The 26707-nt window shown below is 39.3% G+C and overlaps 1 protein-coding gene across 9 annotated transcripts in view; it reads left to right on the forward strand.

Annotated features, from left to right (window-relative positions):
• NLGN1 (neuroligin 1) overlaps window positions 1–26707 on the forward strand; it is an 809144-nt gene that overhangs the window by 166084 nt on the left and 616353 nt on the right. For 5 of the 9 annotated variants that reach the window (XM_077880374.1, XM_077880373.1, XM_077880375.1 and 2 more), the window contains exons 2-3: window positions 7402–8213; window positions 8658–8717. In XM_077880374.1, the coding sequence (XP_077736500.1) occupies window positions 7721–8213; window positions 8658–8717 (553 nt within the window). In that variant the 5' untranslated portion in view covers window positions 7402–7720. The remainder of the gene's footprint in view (window positions 1–7401; window positions 8214–8657; window positions 8718–26707) is intronic. The other 4 variants (XM_077880376.1, XM_077880378.1, XM_077880379.1 and 1 more) reach the window with 1 other exon arrangement.

Below are 26707 nucleotides of genomic sequence, written 5' to 3' on the forward strand. Positions count from 1 at the left end.
AGCCTTTTTATTTTCCTCTTGTTAGTGTCTTGTGTGTTTCACTTTCCTCAAATGCTAAAACTGAACATATGACTTAATTGAGTTGGTCTCATCAGGGAGCAAAGCAAAATGTCATGTTTCATAAAACTTTAGGGATGTTCTTTGGAGTTAGGCAGTCCTCAGCTTGTTTCTTGCGTCTGCCTTTCCCTAGCTTTGAGGCTTTAGGAAAGTTATGTAACCACTTAAATTATCATTTTCCTCTTCTCAAATAACAGTACATGGCTTGTAAATTGGTGGTGGGAACTAAATGAGACATGTGAAGTGGTTTGGACAGGGCTTGGCAAATAGTTGGTGATGATAATGTTAATTTGCTGTTATTTTTACATAAATGTAGTGTATTCGCCTATATTTTAAGTTGAACATGGTAATAAAATTGTTTCTGGTTTCTTTCTCACCATTTAGTTCACTAAGGTAATGGTCCCCACATTTTTGTTGTGATTATACAATCCTAGGTTTATAATAACCAAACCAAAAAAGTATAAAATATCTACATGCAAATCCTACATAAATATCTCTATCAGATTGTAAATCATACTCCAAATAGACATTAAAGGATGAGAAAAATAAAATCAGTATTTTTAGTATCTTTTGAATCTTGATGCCTTCATTCCATCATTCATTAATATCCCAAGACGTAGAGATTCTAAGGGCACAGTTCACAGTTCATGAAATGCATATAACTCTGTATTTCAAATTGTTTTCTTGATGTTTTGAAAATCTTTGTTGTTTTTGCATGTGATTAGATAGCTGTGGTGTTGGGTCTTGCAATGTAGCTGAAGAGCTTGTATTAGAAGTTGGAGAAGTTTCATGTCTGCTTGTTTCTTGTTCTTATGATTGTGTCACTAGTATTTCCTTTAGCAAAAATTTATCTTTTGAGAGGCATTTAGTTCAGCAGTCCTTTCTGTGACAGTTACTTTAGTTTCAACATGATGAAAAACATATAAATCTACTTATCCAGTGATGTTACCAGTGATGTTAACTCTAGTATAAATCACCATACGGTTGGAAAGAAACAATAACAACAAAATTGTCTCCGTTGGCCAACCCACCATGTTATAGACTGTACACCTTCCCAAGAACATCTCAAGTGCTATAGGCATCACACAACCACGCGGAGATGCTGGTATTTAAACCATATATTCACATTGGCAAAGCTTCATTTCTTTACCTTTAAGCTTTATGTAAAAAAATTATGATACGTAGCTCAGGATTTACTTTCCTTCTCTCAGCTGGTCATCTTGTGGTTAAGGTATGGGCACAGTGCTTTGGAGATCTCTGCTCCACAGCATTGCCAGCTTAATTTTCTTGTGAATAAATTTGATAATATTCTTCCCCTGTTAGGAATATTTAATGGCTTTTTATCATCCTGTGAATAAAATCCAAACTCTTTAGCTTTTTAATAAAGGGCTTGCTTGATTTGGCTGTAACCTGCCTTTTCAGTCTCATTTACTGAACCTCATTTACTCTGACTTCTGGCCAAACTAAACCATGCCCTCCTCAAACATTGCTGTGTCTTTCCTTTCTGTTGTAGGTCGGGGTTTCCCAGGGCAGAGGAAAAAAGACTCTGAGATGGAGGTTTACCCGCAGGAAGTTTATTGGGACATGCCACTGGGAGGGAGGGAGGGAATCACAGTCAGTGCCTCCCTCTGCACCCTTTCCCAGGGTGGCCCCTCGGAAGAGTTGGTCTGCTTTGGGACAAGAAAGCCAGGCCTTACACTGGTGTGGACCAGTCATTGGAATGTGAGCTCTTCCCATGGAGATCGAGCACTACAGTATCCACTCCATATCCTTTCCATATTTCTAGAATTTACCCTCTGACTGGGATCTCTTCCAAGACCATCCATGTTCAAATCTCTTTGCTAATCCGTTAACTAGAAGTAGACCTGTCTTCTAAAGTCTTAACAGCATTTTCTGTTGCATTTGTTTATTCATTCTATTTTTAAGTACTTACTATTACCCCTTAATTATACATTGGTTCCTTTAAGTGTTCAGGTACAGAAAGGACTCCTGGGACTCAAATATTTTATACTCCTTAGAAAGCTTGGTTACAGGGAACAGTACGAGAGAGCAACAACAGGAGAAGGATATCCATTGAATGGGTTCTGGACATCTCAGACCAGGCTTCTTTGTTTTGTTACTGCAAGTCACACAGGATAGTCTTTGTCTCCAAGTCACTTCTGGTAGGCATGTGAAACATCGTGGTATAGGAATCCCCACGTCTGCTGATGCTCAGATTCTCTTATAGTGAGCTGGTCACGTAAGCACATTCCAGTTACATGGGTGGTCTTGGCCATTGAGAACACTGCAGTCCACTGAAACCAGTTATTAGTAAATGCAATAATTATTAAATTATTAGTAGTAAAACCAATTCTTCAAACCACTGATTATGATTAAGCACTGGGGCAGGTTGATATATTCTGACCTCAAAATGAGTCATAGCCCCGTAGGTATAAAATATTACTTACTTTTGGATAATACAGCCAATCTTCATTATTCCTTGATCTGTATTTTCAAATTTGCTTATTTATTAAAATTTATTTGTAACCCCAAAGTCCATACCCAAGTGCTTCTGCAGTCATTCACAGATAGATACGGGAAGAGTAAAAACTTTGGGTTGACCTACGAGCATTTTTTTCAGCTGAGATTATTCAAGGAGATACCCTGCTTCCTTGTTTCCGCTCTCCTATAGAGAAGGACAGAGGACAGAAATGGGAGAGGTGGAGCTGTGCAGTGAAGAAGCCGGAGCTCTGGGGCTAGTTGGACGGGCTTTGAATCCCAACTCTGGCATCTGTTAGTGGGCTTGCCTCAGACAAGTCACTTAGCACTTTTGAACCTTGTTTTCTCTTTTGTGAAATAGAGAAAATAGTCTAGGAGGATGAATTGTTTTTAGGGTTTAAGATTATAATTTGCAACTATGTGAATCATTTATAACTGTTTAATTTGTAATTGAGATTATAATTTATAACTATGTGAATAACTTCCAGCTATTTCCCTAGGAGCAATGGATCTATGTTCTGTAATTTGGTATTTGCAGTGACTTTATAGTACATAACAATGGCAAAGAACAACAATCAATTGTATGGCACTGGGCAAGCTCCACACCACTCTGGTGAGAAGTCCATACCTGCTGAGGTTTGCCTGAATTATATAAGGATTGTCAAATAGATTTTATTGTGGATATGAACTATTACTAAGAAAACAACAAAATCCTTGCCCTTGAGTAAGAAATTCAGTAGTGAGGGGAGCTGGGTTCAACAATAAAACAAATAAAAAACAAAAACAAAGCAAGATAGAAAATAAATAGGTAACACTTTTTTGAAAGACACATAGGAGGCTCCGTCAAGTTATGAGTTAGTTACAAACTTCGTGCTGGTTCCCACTTCCCCATTCGTCATTTATTTGTTGAACACATGTCACATTTCAACATGCATTAGAGACAGTTTTTTTTTTTTTTTTTTTTTTTTTTTACTGTGACTTATCCCTTTAAAGTATTATAACTCCTTAGGAGCAAAAAGTCAACTGTACTCTCAGAACATCAAGCACACTAGCTTATATATTGTAGATATCCAATAAATGTTTGTTGAGTGAGTAGAAGACTGGATGAATGTGCCACCCACCGTGATTATGTGAAGTTCCAGGAAGTTCTCTACTCTCTCCAGCGTCATCTCTTTGGTCTGGGTTACTCAGGAACAAACTAGTTCCAGTGATTATAATAAATGAATATAAGTGAGATAATCTATTGCCATTTTTGATGCCTTTTTAAAATATTATTTATGTTTAATTTTATTTTTTCTCAGTGGGACCACACATGTTACAACCCAAAGGGGGAAATTTTTTGAACTCGTACTTGTGCAAACTGGAATGTCTGACAGAGCTAGTCCTGTATGATTTGATAGGTTCCCCTCCTTCTCTGGCCTGCTGAATAAGGTTTTCTGATCTTGTTATTTTAATATATTTATTATAAAATATTTCAAACACGTGGAAAAATACACTTGCATAATGAAGATGTAGTTGTGTGTGTGTGTATGTATGTGTCACCTGACACTGTCAAATCTTAGATTTATAAAACTTGCTAGTTAATAGTTAATTAATTGTGGTCTTTTAAGGCCTCACCACAGGTTATCAATCATAGTGCCAATTAATTAATTACCAATTAATTAATAGCATTAATTAATTAACTGCTTGAGTAATTTCATACACTTTTCTCCTTATCCAGGAATGACAAGTATTCTGTTACTACATATTTATGAGATCTGTGAATAATATATAGCTTCGTTTTGCATATTTTATGCTTTATTTAAATAACATTTTACTGTCTCTGATCTGCAACTCACTTTTTTTTTTAAGATGTTATTTATTTATTCATGAGAGACACAGAGACACAGGCAGAGACACAGACAGAGGGAGAAGCAGGCTCCCTGTGGGGAGCCCGATGCGGGACTCGATCCCAGGACCCAGGGATCACACCCTGAGCCAAAGGCAGACGCTCAACCGTTGAGTCACCCAAGCATCCCTGCAACTCACTTTATTTAAAACTTTTGAGATTTATCTAAGTTGACATATTTAGGTCTGGGTCCTTTATTTCCACTGATGTATAGGATTCTAATTTGTGAATATATCGTAATTCATTTATCAATATCTATTAATGGGCATTTAGGCTATTAGGAAGTTGGAATTTTTTGTTACCCATTATTACTTTAGCATAACCTTGTGTAAACACATATGAACAACCAATCGCTGCATTTGATGTAAAACAAAAAGGTAGAAAATGTAAAGCAAAAAAGGTAACAAAATAAAACCTAAACTTTCAGTAAGAACAGGGTAATCCATTTAAATTTCTGTTTCTATGAAATTGTTGGAGTATTTACTTAGACTCTGTGCTTCTGAAGGAACATAAAACACTTTTGCAATTCAATTTTAAGTGCACTAGGATCAATTTTTTAAAAAGTGTTAATTGTGCAGTGAGAGACTGTTACCAGGTGCACTGATCAAGAGGACAGCTTTTAAATCAGATGCCATTGGGCTCCTATTGATTCACTGAGAGACCTCGGGCAGGGTGTTTAACTTCTTTAAGTCTCAGTTCCTCTCAGTAAAAAGCGGGTAACTCTTGAACCCATGTTATAGGGTTATTGCAAATGAGATATAAATGCATAAAGCTAATGGTTTGGCATACAGTTATAAAGCACCTTAAATAAATAGGAAGAAAAAATCTGCCAACAAATTTGAGAGACTATATATTTAGACATATATATACATATATGTGTGTGTGTGTATATATGAAGACATATATAGACTTATTTACATAGACATTTAAAATGTCATTAATTTAAGCAAGCCATATTTTTACATTCGACTCAGACAACTGTTATTATTATAACAAAAGTCTCTGAAAAATCTTTGGGATCAATACTATAATTCCCCATACGAGTGAGCCGGCGTAAAATGGGACATTTTTGTGACCTCATTTTTGTAACATTATTAGAATTAGAAAATTCACCATGGCATGCAGAATTCTAATTCTTCACAACCTGTGTTAAACAAAGTATCACATCAGTGGGAGACAGGAGCCCCTTTCTTTTTAACACGGCTAAGGCTTTGCGAGTACAAAAAGGAGCATTATTTTGTTAATAATGAAACAAGTACTTTTTATTACAAATAAGATACCAAATGTATAAAGAAGGAATTTGTGGAAATCACTGTACTTGGAAATTGGGCTGAATGAAAAAGGGTGATGAGACTTTTAAGGTGCCACCACAGGGACTCTATTTTGAGTGTCAACATGATGCTTTTTAACACCAAAACGTGACTGGGAAAGACAGTCATGCTGTGGCCCACTGTGATTCTGCACAAGAATACGTATAGCGTCCTCTTAGCAGAAATGGGTTTGCGTAGCTAAATCCTCAGTCCATCCTGGAGTGCCAAGGCAGGAATGGGCTGGGTCTAAGCCTGTCTTTTGTATGTTAATGAGCTTTCACAGCAAAGGTTTATGAATTAACACAGAAGGAAGGATTCTTGAAGAAAGACATTTATCTCCTTATTGCCTTTTGTGATGGATTGTTCAGAGCTGAAGGAACACCGGGCCTGAACCAAATCTCCTGCTGCCCTATATAGTTTGTACAATCTCTTTTTCAATAACACCAAGTCAGGGCCGCCCCACTGCCAGACCAGCACTTCTTCGGGAATCTTCTCATAATATGACAGGGATAGAACCATCTGTAATACAAATCAACACTGTTATTTTCAAAGTAAGCACTTTAAAAGGTTGCTTGAACAAGAAAAGATGAATTTGCCGAGTTGCATGCTATCTTGGAGTTAAAGTAAGACTACACCGTGAATTGCATTGCCCTGAGTGTTACGTTTTATCCTGATGGGTTTTAAGCTGAACTGGGTAAACAGTATGAGATGTTCTATTAGTGTTATTAATATGCAAGATGCAGTGATTAGGTATGATTATTTTCTAAAACTACTGCCCTCTATTTTTTTATTGTTCCTTTGATCTCTAGCGGGTAGTGAAAATAAAATTTGTAACTTAAAATATATTATCTTTGATGTAGAAATTAATTTTCGTGTTGCAGATTTACTGATTTGTAAAATGCTATCATTAGATGGTAAAAAAAAAAAAAACTTTAGTCTGCAAAAAATGATGCCACTTTCTGTTTCTTTTTCAAAATTTGTCTAAAGCCATTTTATCTTTTAAAGTCTTGAATCTTAATTTAGGGTAAGGGACCTATATCCAATGACTTGATGCAAACTTTTGAGAAACAGCAAGGAGGTTGAACTTACAAGATATTTGCACTTAAATGATCATAGCTGAACTCGGATTAATTTTTTTTATTCTAGCATTAGCTTTGTTTTCTTCTATATAGCATAGGATTGGGGTCTTTTTGTTATATATATATATATATATATATATCTCCACTCTTACAGTTTGTCTACATTCCACTAATTTCCTACTGATAATTTTCAAAAGATTTTCTGCTTTGAAATTCTAATTTTTAGTATGTTTGCTGATTAATTCTGTGGTTCCTTGTGATTGAAGACTGTCAATAAAAGGACAATTTCACATATAACCTTCAGCATTTTGAAAAGATGGTGTACTGTGAAATGCTCCTAAAACCGTATATTTTGACAAGGTCCACTTCCACTTAAACGTGTATAAAGTCAGCAGGCACGTTTCTCAATAATGTAATAATCAGTTATTTCACTTGTCATCTCACAGCAAGCCGTCATTTTCCTATGGTAGCTTTTAACTTACCTGACTCTAGCTGCTGTGTATGTATTTCTGTAGCTTGTAAAACATCTAGTTATCGCTCTGTCTATTTTAGCTTTTTCGTTCTAATGATTTATTTTCATTTTCTTTAGGATGCAGACCTGCCGCTAACTGGATTTGATTTATAAGAGGGGAATCTACAGTCAATGGCCACTCTTGTCACGTTGCTACTATGGAAAACAGAGTGGTCAATAGGATATGGTCTGATAAATAGTGATGATTGAAGATGTTACTTCAATCCATGTGAAATCGATGGGAGATACTGGCTGCGGAAAGAGCTTCCTGAGCTTTTCTTGACGAGCTTGACTTGAAGAAGTCGGAGGTGTGAGCTACCACTAAACAGTCTTCTCAAGCGGATACAAATACCTTTGCCTCGCTGAAACCAGACAACTACACAACTAATGTGGGACCATGGCACTGCCCAGATGCATGTGGCCAAATTATGTTTGGAGGGCAATAATGGCATGCTTGGTACACAGGGGATCGGGTGCCTCATTGACTCTCTGCGCGTTGGGATGTTTGCTGCAGGCTGCCCATGTGCTTTCACAAAAATTGGATGATGCAGACCCACTGGTGACCACCAACTTCGGCAAGATAAGAGGGATTAAGAAAGAGCTCAATAACGAAATTTTGGGACCTGTTATTCAATTTCTTGGGGTTCCGTATGCAGCCCCACCAACAGGGGAACATCGTTTTCAGCCTCCAGAACCACCATCTCCCTGGTCAGATATCAGGAATGCGACTCAGTTTGCTCCTGTGTGTCCCCAGAATATCATTGACGGCAGATTGCCAGAAGTCATGCTTCCTGTGTGGTTTACTAATAACTTGGATGTGGTTTCTTCATACGTACAAGACCAGAGCGAAGATTGCCTATATTTAAACATATACGTTCCAACTGAGGATGGTGAGTTTACTGCAGGAAAAGCAGGGAGATAAATTTATATTTTCTTTTCTATTCTAAGTTCTAACGATATTGATTCATGTGTACTGGTAGCATGCATGGCTTTTCCTGTTGGCATGTAGACATATTTTACATGCTTGCATGCCGCTCTTTTTGTTTATGTGTGTTAGTGTATCTGTTCTTATTTTTTTTCCTGTGCCTACTCATTTTTTTTCCTCCACAGCACGTATATTTAGGTAGAAATGGGTTCCTAATTTCCATTTCCTACCGAATGACTTCTGAGAAGATGCATCAACATGTCTCCATTGCATGTGCAGGCTCAACGAATCGGGGATCTTTCGCACTCAGTAAATGCAGGAGCATATTAAGTTAGATAGTGGTGTTGCATGTTCCGGCGGTCTGTGATGGAGCGCCATGTTATTTTCTAGTCTTCTATTCATTTTTCAGTAAAAAGAATATCCAAGGAATGTGCCAGAAAACCCGGCAAGAAAATATGTAGAAAAGGAGGTATGTATAAAAGTGGAAATAAAAAATGGGGGAAAAGCTTGCAGAGGAAGAAGATATTCTCCCTCAGGATGATTTGCTGATGCTGGGAAGTGAATGGCTAGGTGATATTTGGAATTTCTTGAAGCCTGTCAAGGAACAGAAAGATGATCAAGGAGAGCTGTAGTTGAGTAGATAATGTTGACGAAGCTCATTGGTGGTGCCTTGTGTGCTGGTGCTGGTGGCATCAACAGGAATTGAATCTCTGCTCTGAGTTGGTGTTTAGAGGAAAAGATACTCAGGCTATGACACTACCCGCAAGGAACCCAAATGATGCTGCCTTGCCAACTGGTTGATTTTTTTCTCTGAACCCTGTTCTCCAGATAGCGATTTCTGTTCCTCTTAAAACTGATCAGTAGAGTCACAAACCTAGTTTTTTGCCTCTTTATTCTTAGCTACTTGTGAATGCCCTATGAACTTTCTCATATCGGGGTAAATTTTCCATAACTGCTGGGCGATTACCGTTATTAAGTAGTAGTATTTTCCCCCCAGATAGTCTATATTTTCAGTTCCTCTTCCAGAAAAGAATGAGATTTTGCAGATTTTTATCCTAAATGTTTACAGTCTTAAAATTACTTTAACATTTTTGTATTTATGTTAAACAATTTAAAACATAGGGAAGAACATGATTCAGAAGCTACAATTAAATCAACCTTCAAATCATCCTCTAGCCAGATTGAGCAAATGTAGACACTGACAGCTGCAAGCTTGCATCTGAATGTAGCTTGTCCACACTCCATTTTTATATAACATCCAGTAAATCACTCACAGGAGAGTATGATTTTCTATGGCAGTAAATCATCTAAGTGTTATTTTGACCTTATTCATAACTTTGTAGAATTTCCAATCTTCATACAGAAGTCATATTAATATTCTAGCGCTGTACATTCTATCTCTCTTTGCACTTCTCATCTGGCTGGACCAAGTCAGATTTCATTACAACATCCTTGTGGGGCAGGGAGTGTCTAAACTGTTCTGTTTTACGAGGATTGCATTATATGGAAAAGCTTCATACAACAGAATTCTCAACTGCCGATCAGAGTATTTGCATTAAATTGAGTTTTGTTTGGTTTTGTTTTTATTTTTATTTCTTGGGCCATACTAGTAGAATGGGATTTGACCTTTGTTTTATTATTGATGCTGCAATTTGGGTTCAAAGCACACTCTACTTGAGAAGATGGATATAGAGGGAACAAAGTGTTTTAAACGACTAGAACACAGTCTCTTGTTTTTCCCCAAATGAGAATAACTGCAGTAATTTACATGCCTTCAACTAATGTACAGTACTGCAGTGGTTATTATTATGCAGCTTATCAAGCATGTGTAATTAGCTAAGTGACTTTCACCTCCTATCACAAAGATGTTGATTCACAAAGTCATAAATAAAGATGCTATTGAAGAATGTATAAATAGAGCATAATACATGAAAATATGTACAATCAAGGAAATGAGAAGGATACCAAAAAGGTAAGCTAGTAAGCGAGAAAGTGACCTTTCCTCTCATATAACTTCAACGGAAAATAGCTTCATTAGAAAATTCTTTTTCATTGTTCTTTGGATTGTTGGCTCCATCGGCTATATGAGAGAGTTGGCAAAGAGTTGTGTTAGGTTGTGCTATTTACTTTGGCAAACTTTGAATTAATTTCTAATTAGCTTGAGGATAAAATCTGTAGATACTTCAGTCTGTGTGGTGTATAGTCTAAATCTATTGTGTTTTTGTTAAGCAGCTTAAAAAATTATTTTGCATGGGTATTTAATATATACTATTATTATTAAATAATATTTGTTCATCTACTAGCTATTTGTATGTTACCCCAAAGTCTAAATAACAAAGATTTTAAATGTAACTTTCTATATAAATGGCCTATTTAAAACTAAACAAAACTAAAATTTAGAGCTTGACTTTAAGCAGAGGTGTAACTTCCCCCGCCACCAAACTTTTAACTTTTTTTCTTCTCGATCATAGAGAGTCTTTTTTGGTCACTTCAAGAAATCATATTATTTTAATTCAAGAAAATACTAGTCATTTAATATCTACACAGATAGCAACATCTATTGCATATGGATTATAAATTCTTCAACAGAATTCTAGAAGTTTATAAATGATGATTCAGGAACTATAAGAATAGGTGTGTTGCATGTTACAGGTGTTAAAGATATTTTCATTTGTTATTATTTATCTTTTTTTAAAAATTGCGGATGGTCACCTTCTGAGGCAGATGAACCCCCACCCCATGCCAACTACACTAAAATCTGCACTTACTGTGTAAATCCAAAACTATTTCTTAATTGCCTAAATCATGTACTCTTCAAGGGAGTCAGTAATGAATGAAACAAAGATCCTTCTTCCTGCGGAACTTACTGCATTCAAGTAAGTTTACAAAGAACAAACCATCTTCTCCACTTTTGTCTGTATAACAGGAACAAATCTTTTACTTCCTCCAAGAGATGGCTTGCTATAATATTTTTTTTAAGGATTTTTTTGTTTAATTGAGAGAGAGAGAGAGAGAGAGAGTGAGTGGGAGGGGCAGAAGGAGAGAGAGAATCTCAAACGGACTCCGTGAACAGCTTGGAGCCAGAAGTGGGTCTTGATGTCATGACCCTGAGATCAGGAACTGAGCTGAAACCAAGAGCTGGATGCTTCACCGACTGTCCCCACTCAGGCACTCTGCCTTGCTATAGTTTCAAAATAGAGCTTTTATAATATTTTCCTGTGCAGTTGAAGAAAAAAAAAACATTTTTATCAATAGGCTTCCTCTCATTTAAAAGAGGTCCCAGTTGCACTTTTCAATCTATCTTTTTATATTTCCCATGATAGTTTTAGCCATATGTTAATTACTCTCTAGATATTTCTTCAGGGTTTTATCCTTGCAAAATTGAAAGATGCGTGCTTAAAATGACGATATCAACACCGGGCCAAATAGGCAGATAACATGTGACTGAAACTGAAATTTGGATGTAGAAAAGATATTACTATTTATTTTATAAATAAGAAAGTAGGTTCTGGGGTTAAGTGTTCTGACCTGGTTTCTATTGCTAGTAAGTGGTAGTTAGGTTTGGTCCTAGTTCTTGCTAATATCAGATGCATTACCATAATGTTACATTACCTCTTCTAGAGATTTCTATAGCAGAGGCTCATATCTCTCTACCTTCTTGATCTCCCTTTCTTTTTTTTCCCTCTTAAATATATTGTGAATTCTTTTTATTCTCCTGTTGACTCTATTTTAAATGGATTTAATGCTTGCTTTAATTGAATTGGGTCAAGTCCATGGTAGCAAATGATTTCCAGAAAACATGTTAATATCCTTTTTGTGAATATTCTAAAACCCTACAGATAATTTTCTTATTGTCTAGACCAAGATCCCAACATATCTCTCCTGGCTACTATCAGGAATAGCTTTAATTTGCTTATGTTTCATTTTGTTTCTCTAGTTTGCTGTCTTGTGAGAGTTGCCAACAAACAGAAGAGTGGTCAAATATTAGGCAATAAACATGAGAAGGAGGAACAAGGGACCCAGAGAATCCACAAACAAACTGATTGGCTCATGGATGCCCTAGAGTTGTGTAGCTTTGTGTTTCTCCCGCACTTTGACTACTATTTGCATATAGCTCTTTTGAGATGAATACAGAATTGATTTTCATTTCTGCAGTGGTGAGAAATTGCTAACCTACTTTTTTCATATACCCCAATTTTTAATGTACAGAAAGGTAGAATGAATATTAATAGGTGGGTCTTAATTTTTTTTACTTCTTGAGCATTTCATTCTTGATTTTCATGAACTATTTTACATTTACATTCTCTGTTTAGTAGTCTTTTCCTGAGATAATATGGAATTCATTCAAGAGCCTTTCCACAACTTTAGGGTCTATCTGGTTGTTTGTTGAACACAGACACTGATTTTTTTCCCTGATTAGTTGTGTATAACAATACTCTTTGCATTGTTAATGTGTGTAAAAGGAGATTATGTTCCATAGTGCCCATCCTTTTTGCTTACACATTTTTAACCAATTTATCCATCTAACAAATATTTATTGAGTCCTTACTCTGTGCTGATGATATTAATGCTCTAGGATCCAGAGATAACAGCAGTAAAAAAAAAAAAAAAAAAAAAGTCCTTAACATCCTGGGGCTTACATCTAGTGTGTGGAGACTAATTGTAGAAAATAAACAAAATCAACAGCTAAAGTTAAGAAGATGAGAAATCATCAACAGAGTATGGGGGATCAAGAGTGCTGGAGTGAAGGATGACAGTAATTTTAAATAAGATATTTAGCATAGTCTTCATTCCAACGAAGACCTGAAGGAGATGAAATGGATATTTCTCTCCAGAAATATTTCTCTCCAGACTTTCTCCAAGAGCAGAGTAAAGAGCTAGAACAAAGGCATTAAAGGTGAAAGTCTGCATTGTGTAGGTAGGGAACAACTAGCACTATAGTATATCTGGAAAGGGTAAAGGGAGAGAGGCAGTGAGATTCAGAATGATCTGACTTTTATTAAAGAGGTCATGCCAGCGCAGCAAAGGAGTCAGTGAACAAAATGAAAAGGTAACCTACTGAATGGGAAAAGGTATTTGCAAATGATATATCTGATAGGGGTTAATATTTAAAATATATAAAAAACTGGCAACTCAACACCAAAGCACACACACACGCGCGCGCGCACGCAAAACACAACCCAAATAATACAATTGAAAAATGGCAGCCGCGCCTGAATAAACATTTTTCCAAAGAAAAGATACAGATGGCCAACAGACACATGAAAAAATGCTCAATATCACTGATCATCAGGGAAATGCAAATCACAACCACAATGAGGTGTCACCCTATACCTGTCAGAGTGGCTAGTATCAAAGAGACAAGAAAGGACAAGTGTTGGCAGGGATTGTAGTGAAAAAGGACCCCTTGTGCACTGTTGGTGGGGATACAAATTGGCACAGCTACTGTGGAAAACAGTATGGAGTTTCCACAAAAGAAATTTAAAACAAAACTATCATACGATCCAATAATTTTACCACTGAATTTACCCAAAGAAAACAAAAACACTACTTCAAAAAGACATATAAGCCCTATGTTTATTGTAGCATTATTTAAAATAGCTAAGATATAGAAGCAACCTGAGTCCATAGATGGATGAGTGGATAGAGAAGATGTGAGAGATATGTGTACGTATATATGGAGCCGTATTACTCAGACATGAGAAATAATGAGATCTTGCCATCTAGGGTAATATTAAGAGGGCTGGAAGAAGAAAAGAAAAACAATGGACACTGAAAAAGTGTTATGTACGAGATGGGAGGTAAACCAAGATTTTTTTGTTGTTGTTGTCTTAGAAACTAGGAAAATACATCAAAACAGTGATGACAGAGTGATCATATCTACCAGAGGAACTTTTGTGGGGTATATGGGTCTGACCACTGGAGTGGGTCTAAGAGAAAATGGGAGATTTGGAGTCTCTGAGCATAAATGGCTATTTTAAGAAGTCTTGCAATAAGAAGGATCAGGGAAAAAATGGGAATGTAAGGAAAATAGGTTGTTTTGTTGCTGTAGGCTAAGATGAAAGAAATAAAGACATGCTTGTATAGTAGAAAGGGAACAATGAAAAATATTGAAGATGATAGACTGCTAGAATGACATTTTTATAGAAATATGGGATCTGGTGCACAGTTGGGGGCTTTGGGTTAAAAAGAGCATAAACAGATAATTTAAATTAACAATGCTAAGAAGAGCACATGAGTAGAAATCCACGGGTAGAAGTGGTAGTGGGATTCTGTTTTCATCTGATTGTTTTTATTTTGTTTGATGTGTGATATTAAGGGGAATGGAGATAGATTTAACATTGGTGAGCTCTTAGTTTCTTCTAGAATAAGTGCTTGGCTGGCTCAGTCAGTAGAGCGTGAGACTCTTGATCTTGGGGTTGTGAGCTCAAGCCACACATTGGGTGTAGAGATTACTTAAAAAAACTTAAAAAATTTGTCCTAGAATTTAGCATTATTAATTTAATATAACAATCTGAGTTTTTTTAAAATTTTTTTAATTTTTTATTTATTTATTTTTTTACCATATTACAAATGCAGACATGGAGGACCAAAGAAGTTAAGTATCTTGTCTAAAGTTAAATACTTTGTTGGTGCCCAGTTATATTTCCTCTGAGGTGACTATTTGCGAACAGGGAATAAAAACCATACAACAGCCACAACAACGATCTGTTTGTGTGGGGTCCCAGATGGAAGAGAAAATGAAACTGGTGGTCAGTTTGCTAATAGAAAAAAATCATTATATACTGGAATGATGACCACATCTGCTTCATTTGGGGGTTTGAAGATGAATGGGAAACCAGATTGCACCAAAGATTTGGCTCCATATTTGAATTAGGAGCCTTGGACACATGTGGTTAAGTCTTCTAAAACCTAAACAGTTTAACTTGGAACTCTGAAATGAAGTAGATCTAAAGGGTTGTAAAGTTTTAAAAGAACAGCATCAATTGTGCCATTGTTTGCTGACAGGCAGAGAGAGTCCTCTGGAGCAGATGATTAAAAGACCATTATAGTTGTCCAACTCAATTTTTCCAGAAAATAAATACCTTTTTTTCTTATAGAAACTGGACTTGAAGTCGAAAACATTTAAGACTTATGTTACCAGCAAAAAGAGTTATGCCACAAAATAAATCCTGCGTAGAAATTGCTTTTCTTTTCCCTCTCCAATGTATAAAAAAATAATATCTTTCCTGTATGTTTTGTTTTCACATCTAGGTCATGCTACTGGCTTAGTGATTATGACAAAATGATTGCTTTAAATCATTTCTGTATTACTTAGCATTACAGATTTTGTTGATCATCTTTTGGCTTTTAAGATTTCTCCTGTGAATGTTCTTTTTCCTTCCTGTCCTGGTAGTACGTGCTGAAATAGTCTAGGAAGTGACCAATTTCAAAAGTCACTCCAGCATATAAATTCGCTAGTGCAGTCATACGAACTCATTCTAGATTTGATGATCTTAAATTTCTGGACTAGATGGGGATGCATACATTCGAATAATAAATTTTCTTATAACCATTTGGAAGAGGACAGAGTGCTTCATGTAACATTTCCTGTATTAGTTTCCTACGGCTGCTGTAAGGAACTGCACAAAATGCGTGGCTTAAAATAACAGATTTAGTGTCTCATGGTCCTGGAGTTGAGAGGTCCAGAATCAAGGAGTTGACAGGGATAATGATTTCTGGAGCTTCTGAAGGAGGATCTCCTGGCCTCTCTCTGAGCTGCTTTCTGGTGTTGCCCAAGGTCCAGGGCATTCCTTGGCTTGTAGCTGCATCACTCTGATTCCACCTCTGTTACTACAGGACTTTCTTCCCTGTGTGTCTCCCCATGTCTCTGCGTCTTCACATGGCTTTCTTGTAAGACACCAGTGACAGCATTTATGGCCCATCTTAATCCAGTATGACCTTATCTTAATTACATTTTCAAAGCCTCTATTTCCAAATAAGGTCATCGTATTACTTTGCTAGCGTTGCCCTAACAAAGTATCGTGAACTGCGTGGCTTAAAACACAGAAGATTTTTGCTTATGGTTCCGGAGGCTGGAAGTCTGAGGTCAAGATGTTGACCGGTTGATTCCTTCTGAAGGCTGGGAGGAAGAATCTGGTCTAGGTCTCCCTCCTTGGGCTTACAGATGGCTGTCTTCTCTTTGTGTCTCTGCACACGACATTCTCCCTGTACGTGTGTCTGTGTCAAACTATCCCCTTTAAAAATCCGTTTATTAAACTGAGGTACAATTGATACATAACCCTACATTTGTTTCAAGTGTACAACATAATGATTTGATATTTCTTCGTATTGTGAAGTGATCACCATACCAAGTCTAGTTCACATCATCACCATGCAGAGTAACAATTTTTTTAGGATTAACTCTTAGCAACTTTTAAGGATGAAAGACAGTATTATTAACTGTAGTCATCAGCTATTACATCCCCATGACTTACTGGAAGTTTATACCTTCTGACCTCCTTCACCCATTTTGCCCATCCCTCACCTCCACCTCTGGTAACCACCAATCTCTTCTCTGTATCTCTAAGGCTGTTTCGTTTGTTTGTTTGTTAAATTCCATGTATAAGTAAGATCATACAGTATTTGTCTTTCTCCCTTTGGACTTATTTCACTTAGCACAATGCCCTTAGGATCCATTCATTTGTTAGAAATAGCAAGATTTCATTCTTTATGGCTGAATAGTACTCCTGTGTGTGTGTGTGTGTGTGTGTGTGTGTGTGTATCACATTTTCTTTGTCCATTTAACCATCGATGGACACTTGCGTTGTTTCCATATCTGGGCTGTCGTAAATAATACTGCAGTGGACATAGAGGTTCATAGACCTTTTCCAATTTTCATTTCTTCAGATACATACTCAGAAGCAAGAATTACTGGATTGTGTGGTAGTTCTATTTTTATTGTTTTCAGGAGCGCTCTTACTGTTTTCCATAGTGGCTGTGCCATTTATATTCCCGCCAACAGTGCATGATGGTTCTCTTTTCTCTACATCCTCAACAATACTTGTCATTTCTTGTCTTTTTTATACTACCCACTCTGACAGGTGTCAGGTGATATCTCATTGTGGTTTTTCAATTGCATTTCCCTGATGATCAGTGATGTTGAACATCCTTCCATGTACTTGTGAGCCATCTGTGTGTCTTCTCTGGAGAAATGCCTATTCAGAGTCTCTGCTCATTTTTAAGTTGGGTTGTTTGTTTGTTTGTTTGTTTGTTTTTTGCAATTGAGTTGCCAAATTACTCCTTTTTATAAGGACATCAATCAGATGGGGTACAGTCCATTCTAATGACTTCATCTTAACTAATTACATCTGTAAGGACTTTATTTTTAAATAAAGTCACGTTTTTAGGTACTCAGGGCTAGAACTTCAACATATGAATTTTAAGGTAACGCGATTTAATCTGTAAGTCACATTCTGAGATTCTGGTTGGACATGAATTCTTTTTTTTGTTTTTTTTTTTTAATTTAGATTTTATTTATTTATTTGACAGAGAAAGAGTGCACAAGAAGGTGGAGTAGCAGGCAGAGGGAGAGGGAGAAGCAGACTCTCCAATGAACAGGGAGCCCGATGCTGAGCTGGATCCCAGGAAGGCAGCTCAAGGAAGCTACTTAACTGACTGAGCCACCCAGGCGTCCTAGGACTGAATTTTTGAGGAACACTAAGCACACTTCCAATTTCTTAAACTGAATCCCCAGAAAGATTTCAAAATGATGTTATCATTATACTCATTTTATATACATTGAAAAATTATTACTTATTGAAGTTAAATAACTTACCCAAGGTCACATGGCTGCTCCTAAGAATGCTGGGACTCCTTTTCAAGTTAGAACTGAAATGTGATATTCAGGCCCTCCAACAGAAATAGATTCTTTCTACTTTCCTGAGAAGTTTCTTTAATTTGTTTTTAAAGTATTTTTCTACCAAGATAGGATGCTATGCATTAGTTTAGATACTTTTAAATATGCAAGTGTTGGACTCTGTGACAAAAAGTTTCAGGTTTTTTAACTTTCCTTGAATTTTAAACATTTTATCCAGATGGTTGCTTACATGCAAATATGGTTTTTGTAACAATTAAGATCCTATCAATTTAATACTGTAGTAGCATTGGTTTTCAATACTGTTTCATTTGTCATATTTAGACAATTGAACAAAGTTCTTTTTAAAATATTTTTTTAAAATTTAAGACCTATTCCTTTGCCGTAATCTGTTCATCTGGTATCTGTGTAATGATAGCATTAGGCCAATTTAATTATAGCCTTTAATTTTCATTAAAGCATGTAGAATGTTGCAAGAATTAGTTTTAAACAATGACAAAAAGAAATCTTAATAAAAGGAGTTGGGGGTCACTGCAGCCATAGTTATGATTTGGAAAATCATAAAATCAACAGTCTTAATTTTCTGCTCCTCATTTCAGGACTAAAAAAAAAAAAAAAAAGAAGTTTTCATTTTTCCTTTCATCTCTTTTCTCTGAGGCAAAGACTTTTAGAGCAGTTAGGCCACAAAGGGAAATGGCTTGTTGTCGCTTAGTCTTAGGAAGGTGATACAAAAGCACTTTCCCTCTCTTCTCTTTCTCTCCCGAAAGATTTTCTATTCTGTTTCTCAAAAAAAAACAAAAACAAAAACAAAACAAAACAAAAAAAAACAATCCTGCAGAGCTCCTCTTTTAGAATCTTCTTTACAATTTTCCCAAATTGGAAGTGGAAGGAGGTTGAGGGGATAGAGGGATAACGAATGCAGGACAGGTATGACATGAGGACTAATGTAACCCTGCCAAGTGGATCAGAAGCGTTTGTAAAGAGAGCTATTCCCAGGAAAGGAAGAGGGAGGCCTGGGTAGAAACGCTAAGAACATGCATGCTTCTTCTGATCTGGATTCCTGGGCCTCTCAGGAATAGGTATGTCCCCGTGAAGGGGATCTCCGGAAAGAGGGGTGCCTATGGCTAGGGCTAACTTTGCATTCCTGCTCAGTTCCCACTCACCATCTTCCCCAGCTCGTCGTCTTTCCAGGCCCTGAGCAGCTCAGGCCTCAGCTTTCACCAGGAGGAAATGATAGGAGTAACTTATAGGCCAGGCGATCCCGAGGTTTCTGAGCTCCCTCCGAGCGAGGCAGCCAAGCAGCCCAGCAGTGCCCCTGTGGACCTGCCCCCAGGCTCCCACCTGCATCCCCCCCCCCACATTCTCACCCAACCCAACACCCCCAGGGCAGCTGGGCTTCCATTCCTTACACATATAGGCAAAGTCCACTGGTACTGCCCAGATACTTTTTTTTTTTTTTTCTTTAAAGAGGTGGGGAAACGGGGTGGGGAGGAGATTTCCTTTGTTTTTGAAAAAAAAAAGCTTGGCAGTCATTTATTTAGGGAATTAACTTTATTTCAAGGAAAACGGAAATATCTATAAATTTGAATTCTAAATAGAATTTTTTTTCTATAATGATCATGTAAATTATTTTGTATTCCAACTTGATCTGAAAGGCCAGGGATGAGATATGAGTAGTTTTTCTGTTTTTATATTGTAAAGACCTTTGGCCACTTGTGCAGTATAGCAAAGGCGTTTTGAGGGAAAAAACAAACAAACAATACCTTGTACAATGTTTACCGGGGCCTCAGACTGTTGTTAAGTAGAATCTTTGACTATCAGAGTGATGCCCTTCTCCCTTCCTCCCTTCCTTCCTTCCTCCCTCTCTTCTTTCTTTCTTTCTTTCTTTCTTTCTTTCTTTCTTTCTTTCTTCTTCTTCCTTCCTTCCTTGCTTCCTTCCTTTTTTCTTTCTTTCTCTTTCTTTCTTTCTTCTTTCCTTCCTTCCTTCCTTCCTTCCTTCCTTCCTTCCTTCCTTCCTTCCTTCCTTCCTTCCTTTTTTCTTTCTCTCTTTCTCTCTTTCTTCTTTCTCTCTTTCTTTCTTTCTTTCTTTCTTTCTTTCTTTCTTTCTTTTTTCTTTCTTTCTTCTTTCTTTCTTTCTTTCTTTCTTTCTTCTTTCTTCTTTCTTTCTTTCTTTCTTTCTTTCTTTCTTTTCTTTCTTTCTTCTTTCTTTCTTTCTTTTTCTTTCTTTCTTTCTTTCTTTCTTTCTTTCTTTCTTTCTTTCTTTCTTTCTTTCTTTCTTTCTTTTCTTCTTTTCTTTCTTTCTTCTTTCCCTTCCTTCCTCCCTCCCTTTCCTTCCTTCCTTCTTTCCTTCCTTCCTCACTTCCCTTCCCTTCCTTCCTCCCTCCCTTCCTGTCTCCCTCCCTCCCTCACTAGTGTTGTCTCTTTGCTCTGGTTTGTGCTCAATGTCCAGAAGGCACTGCCTGAAATTTCCTACCTGGCTGTTCCTTGTGTCTCTCTTGAGCCTACTGTAGGCAAAGGATCCATGTCCTAAACTACTGGAGGCTCAGTCGGCCAGGACAGACACACTTCCTCTTCGCCCTCAGGGTGCTTCCTTTGCCACCTTAGCCCTCAGGTAACGGGAAATCAGACCTTCCGTTGGTGGCCCTGTCAGTGAAAGAAAAAGTGAAAAGTGAAAGTAAGCCTTATTTGTAATAAAATCTCCGAACAAAATGAGGAGCTGGCCGTTTCTGGGGGGTGGGGGGAGCGGAAGGTAATGATGCTGCTCTTTGGCACCGTGTGCCCTATAATAAAACATTTAATTAAATCTTTAAATGTCTGTGGAGCACAAAATATGCACATCAGAATAAAACACATCGGGCATAACCAAAACTATAATTATGTCAACCCTGTGCCTGAGCCCACCTTAGCTGCTCTGCCAAGAATCAGTGCTTTAAAACTTTCTATCCATCTGTTAACAAAGAAAAAAAAAAAAAAAAAAAGAAGCACCTGCATCGTACCTGTAGAAATCTCTGGCAAGGTTGGGGATGCTTTGGCCACTGACACGGCAGCTGCGGGGCCCCTCAGCCACGGGCCGGGCTTCTGCTGAGCGCGTCCTGCGCAGGCCCCGAGGTGGGCAGGCCCCGAGGTGCGCAGGGCCCCAGGTGGGCAGGGCCACAGGTGCGCAGGGCCCCAGGTGGGCAGGGTCCCAGGTGGGCAGGGCCCCAGGTGGGCAGGGTCCCAGGTGGGCAGGGCCCCAGGTGGGCAGGGCCACAGGTGCGCAGGGCCCCAGGTGGGCAGGGTCCCAGGTGGGCAGGGTCCCAGGTGCGCAGGCCCCAGGTGGGCAGGGTCCCAGGTGTGCAGGGTCCCCGGTGCGCAGGGCCCCAGGTGGACAGGGTCCCAGGTGGGCAGGGCCCCAGGTGGGCAGGGTCCCAGGTGGGCAGGGTCCCAGGTGGGCAGGGTCCCAGGTGCGCAGGGCCCCAGGTGGGCAGGGCCCCAGGTGGGCTTCAAGGGCTCCGGGGAGCTGCCCTCCGAGCACCTGCTAACCCTCTGGCGGTGGATTCAGGAGCAGAAAGGAGCAGGGAGGAGAGTGGCCTGGGCGGGGAGCAGGCGCGAGGGGATACACGGCAGACGTGTCTGTGGCTCAGAGGTTTTGTGCTAGAAACTTGGGCCTGAGGTGGGTCCCCAGGAACAAATACTATAGGCCTGCGGTGTGTGGTGCGGGGGCCGTTTTACTGACTTACTCCAGGTTATTTCTGTGTTTATTCAAAATGTGTGTTTGTGGGAGCCCCTGGGTGGCTCAGTGGTGGAGCATCTGGCTCAGGTCATGACCCTGGGGTCCTGGGATCGAGTCCCCCATTGGGCTCCCCGCAGGGAGCCTGCTCCTCCCTCTGCCCGGGTCTCTGCCTCTCTCTCTGTGTCTCATGAATAAATAAAATCAAAAAAATTAAAAACATAAAATAAAATGTGTGTTTGTGTCAGTGGGGGTGGGGTATGTCGTGTGTATCGATGTTTCCTCCCCCTTTGCTGGGGTTCCCAGTCCTCCCCCGCTCCTGCTCCTGCTTTGGGGCCTTTACAAACACCCCTGCCCGCTTCCCAGGGGCCTGACGCTGTCGGGGCGGGAGGACGGAGCAACCACATTTCAAAAACCCACAGACAAAATACTCGTTTGTGAGAGAAAAACCAAGAGGCTTAAAAAGAGTGTGTGCAGGATGACAGCTTAAATATATAGGTTTTGTTCAAGAATTTTTTTTTTCAATTTTATATTCTGAGTAACTGAGGCCGCAGGAGGGGTGGATCCTGACTGCTTGAGGTGAGCCCCTCACGTACTGATTTTGAAGCTGATGGGGCTTCCCTGGCAGAGGCCAACCCTCTCTCTTCACAAGCTGACCTCTCGGAGGTGGAGACGGCGCCCACCCTGGTGCTCGGGGCCTTGCAGACATTATCCTTCCACCCTGTGCACCTTCTCCTTCTCCGCCTCCCTCATCTTCATCGGGAGCCTCCGAGTTACCACAGTAGCCTCAGACCAGGTCTTCCCATTGCCCTTCCTGCTCCCGAATCCCACTCTACGTGGGCTGAGCCGCCAGTGGGATGTTTTCCTTCGAAGTCTGAAATCAGATCATCGTTCCCCTTTCTCCGTCCCTGGAAGAATTCCTGTTGCTTTTAAAATAAACGTAGGGCTCCGTGGCCTGTCAGAGCCTCCAGGGTGACCCCTGCCGCGTCCGCGGTCTCCTGCCCTCTATTTCCCGCTTCCTGTCTGCATCCTGGCCTTGCTGGTCTCGTCTTGGTTTCCAGTCTCTATCCCACCTCAGGACTTTTGAACTTGCATATACGACGTCTCCCTCTTTGCCTGTCTAAGTCTTATAATTCAAGTCTTGGCAAAATGCCACTTTGAACGCTCTGCTAGCGTAACCTCTCTCCACCCAGGTATTCTTTTACATACCCAGGATTATTTCTTTCATTAAGTTCTTATCTCCAAATGAAATCATCTTGTTCATTCACGTGCTTACATATTTACTCTCTGTCTGCCCCAGAAGAGTTTTCTTCTTCGCTGCTTTGTCCCCAGTACTCCCAAGGGATCCGATAAATATTCATTGAAAACCTAAACAGCCTTAAGAAACAATGTACGTCGTTGGGGAGAGCCTTCATCTCCCACCATCCGCATTGATTTGAGCGACCCTACACCTGCTATCATTTCTCACCAGACAGAGCAAGGAAGACTATATTCTCTTCCTCTCTGCTCCACAATCACTATTTTGTTTATGGCTCCCAAAATGAAGAAAATTTCAAAGCCAACATCAGAGGCCTTAACTAAGAAATAACAATGTTCAGTGTCTCAGTGTCTGACAGATATAACCTGGACTCTGTTGCAAGGGCCCTGAGGGCCGAGTGGCTGCCAACAGCCGAGGCTCTTGGCTCTCTGCCTGTGCATGTTACTGCCAGCCTTATTGCCTCTGCACTGAATTTATATTTTAATACAGGACGCCAACAACGCATTTGTGTAATAGAAGCACAGAGAATGATTTTCCTTTTCCAGGCCAGAAGCTTCATTTTCCCTTCCCACCTTCTAATTTAATTTCCTTTTCCTCTTACCTAACCCCAATCTCCCTCCTGTGACAAATATATCTTCTCTTGTAATTATTTTACTTTCTTTGTCCTTGTTACACCATCTACCTCAGTAATGGGACTTCTTGCCACTGTTTCTGCTAAGGCATGTCACCTGGGGTTAATAAACAGGAAGAACCTGAGCACTAGATGATCTAAGAAGAGGCCTAACTGGATCTGTGTAAGGGATTTTCTATATAACATGAAATAGTTCCTCCAGTGGTCTGTGCTTATGATTTAGCCTTTAGTTGGTTCAAATCACCATTACCTGTACATTTATCCAGAGGGTCATTTTGTTCTTTTCTTCTCTTATTAGATATTAACAACTACTGGCTTTCCCCAGGAAAGCCAGGAATCACATTATAAAATGGGGCGAACAAGAAAATGAGACGTTATTGTATATATAAGACCACAGGCAGAGCTTGTGAAACATGGTTGGTGCCCATCAATGGTTGATAAATGAAGGAGCGTTTTGAGCCTGACAGATAATGGGCAGCTTAGGTTACTGAGATAAATGGAGAGGCATTGGCTTTTTTAGTGGACAGTGGAGGCTGGATCCAGGGCAGTTCAGGGTGGAGAGGGATGGTAAGTAAGAGCATTACAGACCTATACTCTGTGCTACAAGTCCAGTTGCAAGAGGTGAACCCAGCAGTAACATAGACCAGATTTGTGTCACAAAACACATTGCATAGAGGATGGAGGAGACAGTGTTAGATTCCTGGCAGTGATGGCTTCATGGGAGGGCGATCTGTGCAGGCATACTGATCCCTGTGCTGAGAGATGGCTTCATACTTAAATGTTCCACTGTCGCCATCTTGAAATTCATTATTATTTTTGAACAAGGGATCCTACATTTTCATTTGGCACCGGGCCCCACAAATTACACAGCCAGTTCCGCTTCCTTTTTTGCTGGTGTTTTCCCCATGCTGCATGCCCACTGATGTTCATATAATTCTGTGAGATAGTAAAACAGAACCCCTCTGTGTGTATTGGAAAGTTCGATTAAAACTCTCAACTAAAACACTATGAACGCTTGCATTTGTACCCTTGCAGTCCCCTTCACATTTGAGAGGAACAATGAAAATGCTGTAACTTGGGGAAACAAAAGATCGGTTTTTCTCTTTTTCCTATTTTTATGCATTTGTCCATTTTCTCACAAGATGGTTATGAAGTATTTAATATGGCCTAGAGACTATGCTAGACACTAGGACAAAAACAACCAGATGTGGTGTTTACTCATAAGGGGTAAGCAACTATTATGCAATACCTATCAAGGACCAGCCATTGTTTTAAGGGTTTTATATAGTAGCTTGCTTAATTCCCACAAAAACCGTATGAAATCACTACTATTAATATCCTCACTTTGCTGATGAGAAATGTGATGCACGGATAGGTTATATACACTGTACGTGTTCCATAGCTAGAAAGTGGCATAACCAGGATTTAAAACCAAGTAGCTTAGCTTTATTGACTGTGTCCCTAGCCACTAAAGCAACACATGATAGAGGTGCTATGAGGGAAGGAGACAAAGGTTATCCATGGTAGGAGGCTGCCCAAAGGGGGGAATTGACAGTTCTATCTTGGAGGGAACCATTGAGGAAGGTTTTGTCACAATGATCTTACTTGAAATGGACTGTGAAGCACGAGGAAGTAGTGTCTGTCCATTGAGGGAGAGTATGTACTGGGATGAGGTGGGAGCTGGCTTGGCCAGGTGGAGAGCAGAGAGGTAAGCCTGGAGCTCTGGGCAGTCCCAGATCTTGGGTCTAAGGAGCTTGGAGGTCTTATATAGGTAATGGCAAATCATTAAAATTTTTAAGCAAGGATTTGACATGATCAGATGAACACTATAGAATATTCTCTCCGACATTATAAATGATAGAGTTTATGGATTAAAAAATAAAAGTAGAGACAAGTAGAAGAGTATTGCAGTGGTGTCTCAGTGACCCTGAGGGCCTTACTCAAAGCAATGGCTGGCAAGTAGAAAGGAGGAAACAAAGGATAAGAGATGTCTTTTGCCAGTTCAGTAGGATTGGGGTATTGGCTGGTTGTTGGGAGGGCTGAGGAAGGGATGGCGTGTAGGATGACTCTAGGATATCTCACTGCCCAGTGCCTTCCTTCTTGACCTGCTGTCCTTACCAACCCGAACCAGCCTTCTCTAACATAGCTTCTTCACCAGGACTCAAGAAGGGAGGGAAGGATAGAGAGTAAATTAAAATAAAGAAATGATGTCTGAGAAATGGAAAGTGTCCATGGCAAAGGAGAAAGAGAGAAGGGGAGGGGGAGCTCCAGAAAACAAATAGAAGGACAAGATGGAATAATGAACAAAGTTTTAATCTCTCAAATGACAGATTAAGGCAAACTCTTGAATATAATGCCACATATATGTATTTATTTTACTGAGTCATCTTTTAAAAACAGAACTTGAGCGAAAGATAAGAATGTCAGAACAAGACAGAGGCAGGTGACAGGGATGTGTGTCAACGAGACAGAGGAAAGAGTCATAGCTCTGTAACCTACCTTTGATTGGGGCAAGCTTGGAAACGAGAAGGAAGATATGCATGGACAGCAAATCACAAACTGTCAACTGGAAAGAAAGCAAAATCATCTAGCGAAATGTAAATTGCCAAAAAGAACAGACAGGTGCATAATTTATGTAGATTTGTATTAATGACTAGACAAATGAACATAATTTTTCAGAACACTAGTAACTCAGAAAATACATGTTGATTGAATTCAATGTGTATTTTTGGAGCATTTACCTTGTGGGCTGCTACATGCCACGTACTGGAATACAAATCCAGTCTGGGCACATTAGTAACGCACACAGACATATACACACTGAGCTTAAGCACTTACCATCTAGTATGAAGGCAAATCATAAATAATCAGATATGGAGACTAAGACTAAAGAAGTCATTAGTGGGATGAAATGTTACGCATCTTAATAAAAATTCAGGAATTCATTCAGGTGAGGGGTGGACAGTGAGCAAGGAGGCACCGGCAAAGTTGAGTGCAGATTGGAG

This window comes from Canis aureus, chromosome 31 (genome assembly GCF_053574225.1).
Source record: "Canis aureus isolate CA01 chromosome 31, VMU_Caureus_v.1.0, whole genome shotgun sequence".
Lineage (NCBI taxonomy): Eukaryota > Metazoa > Chordata > Mammalia > Carnivora > Canidae > Canis > Canis aureus.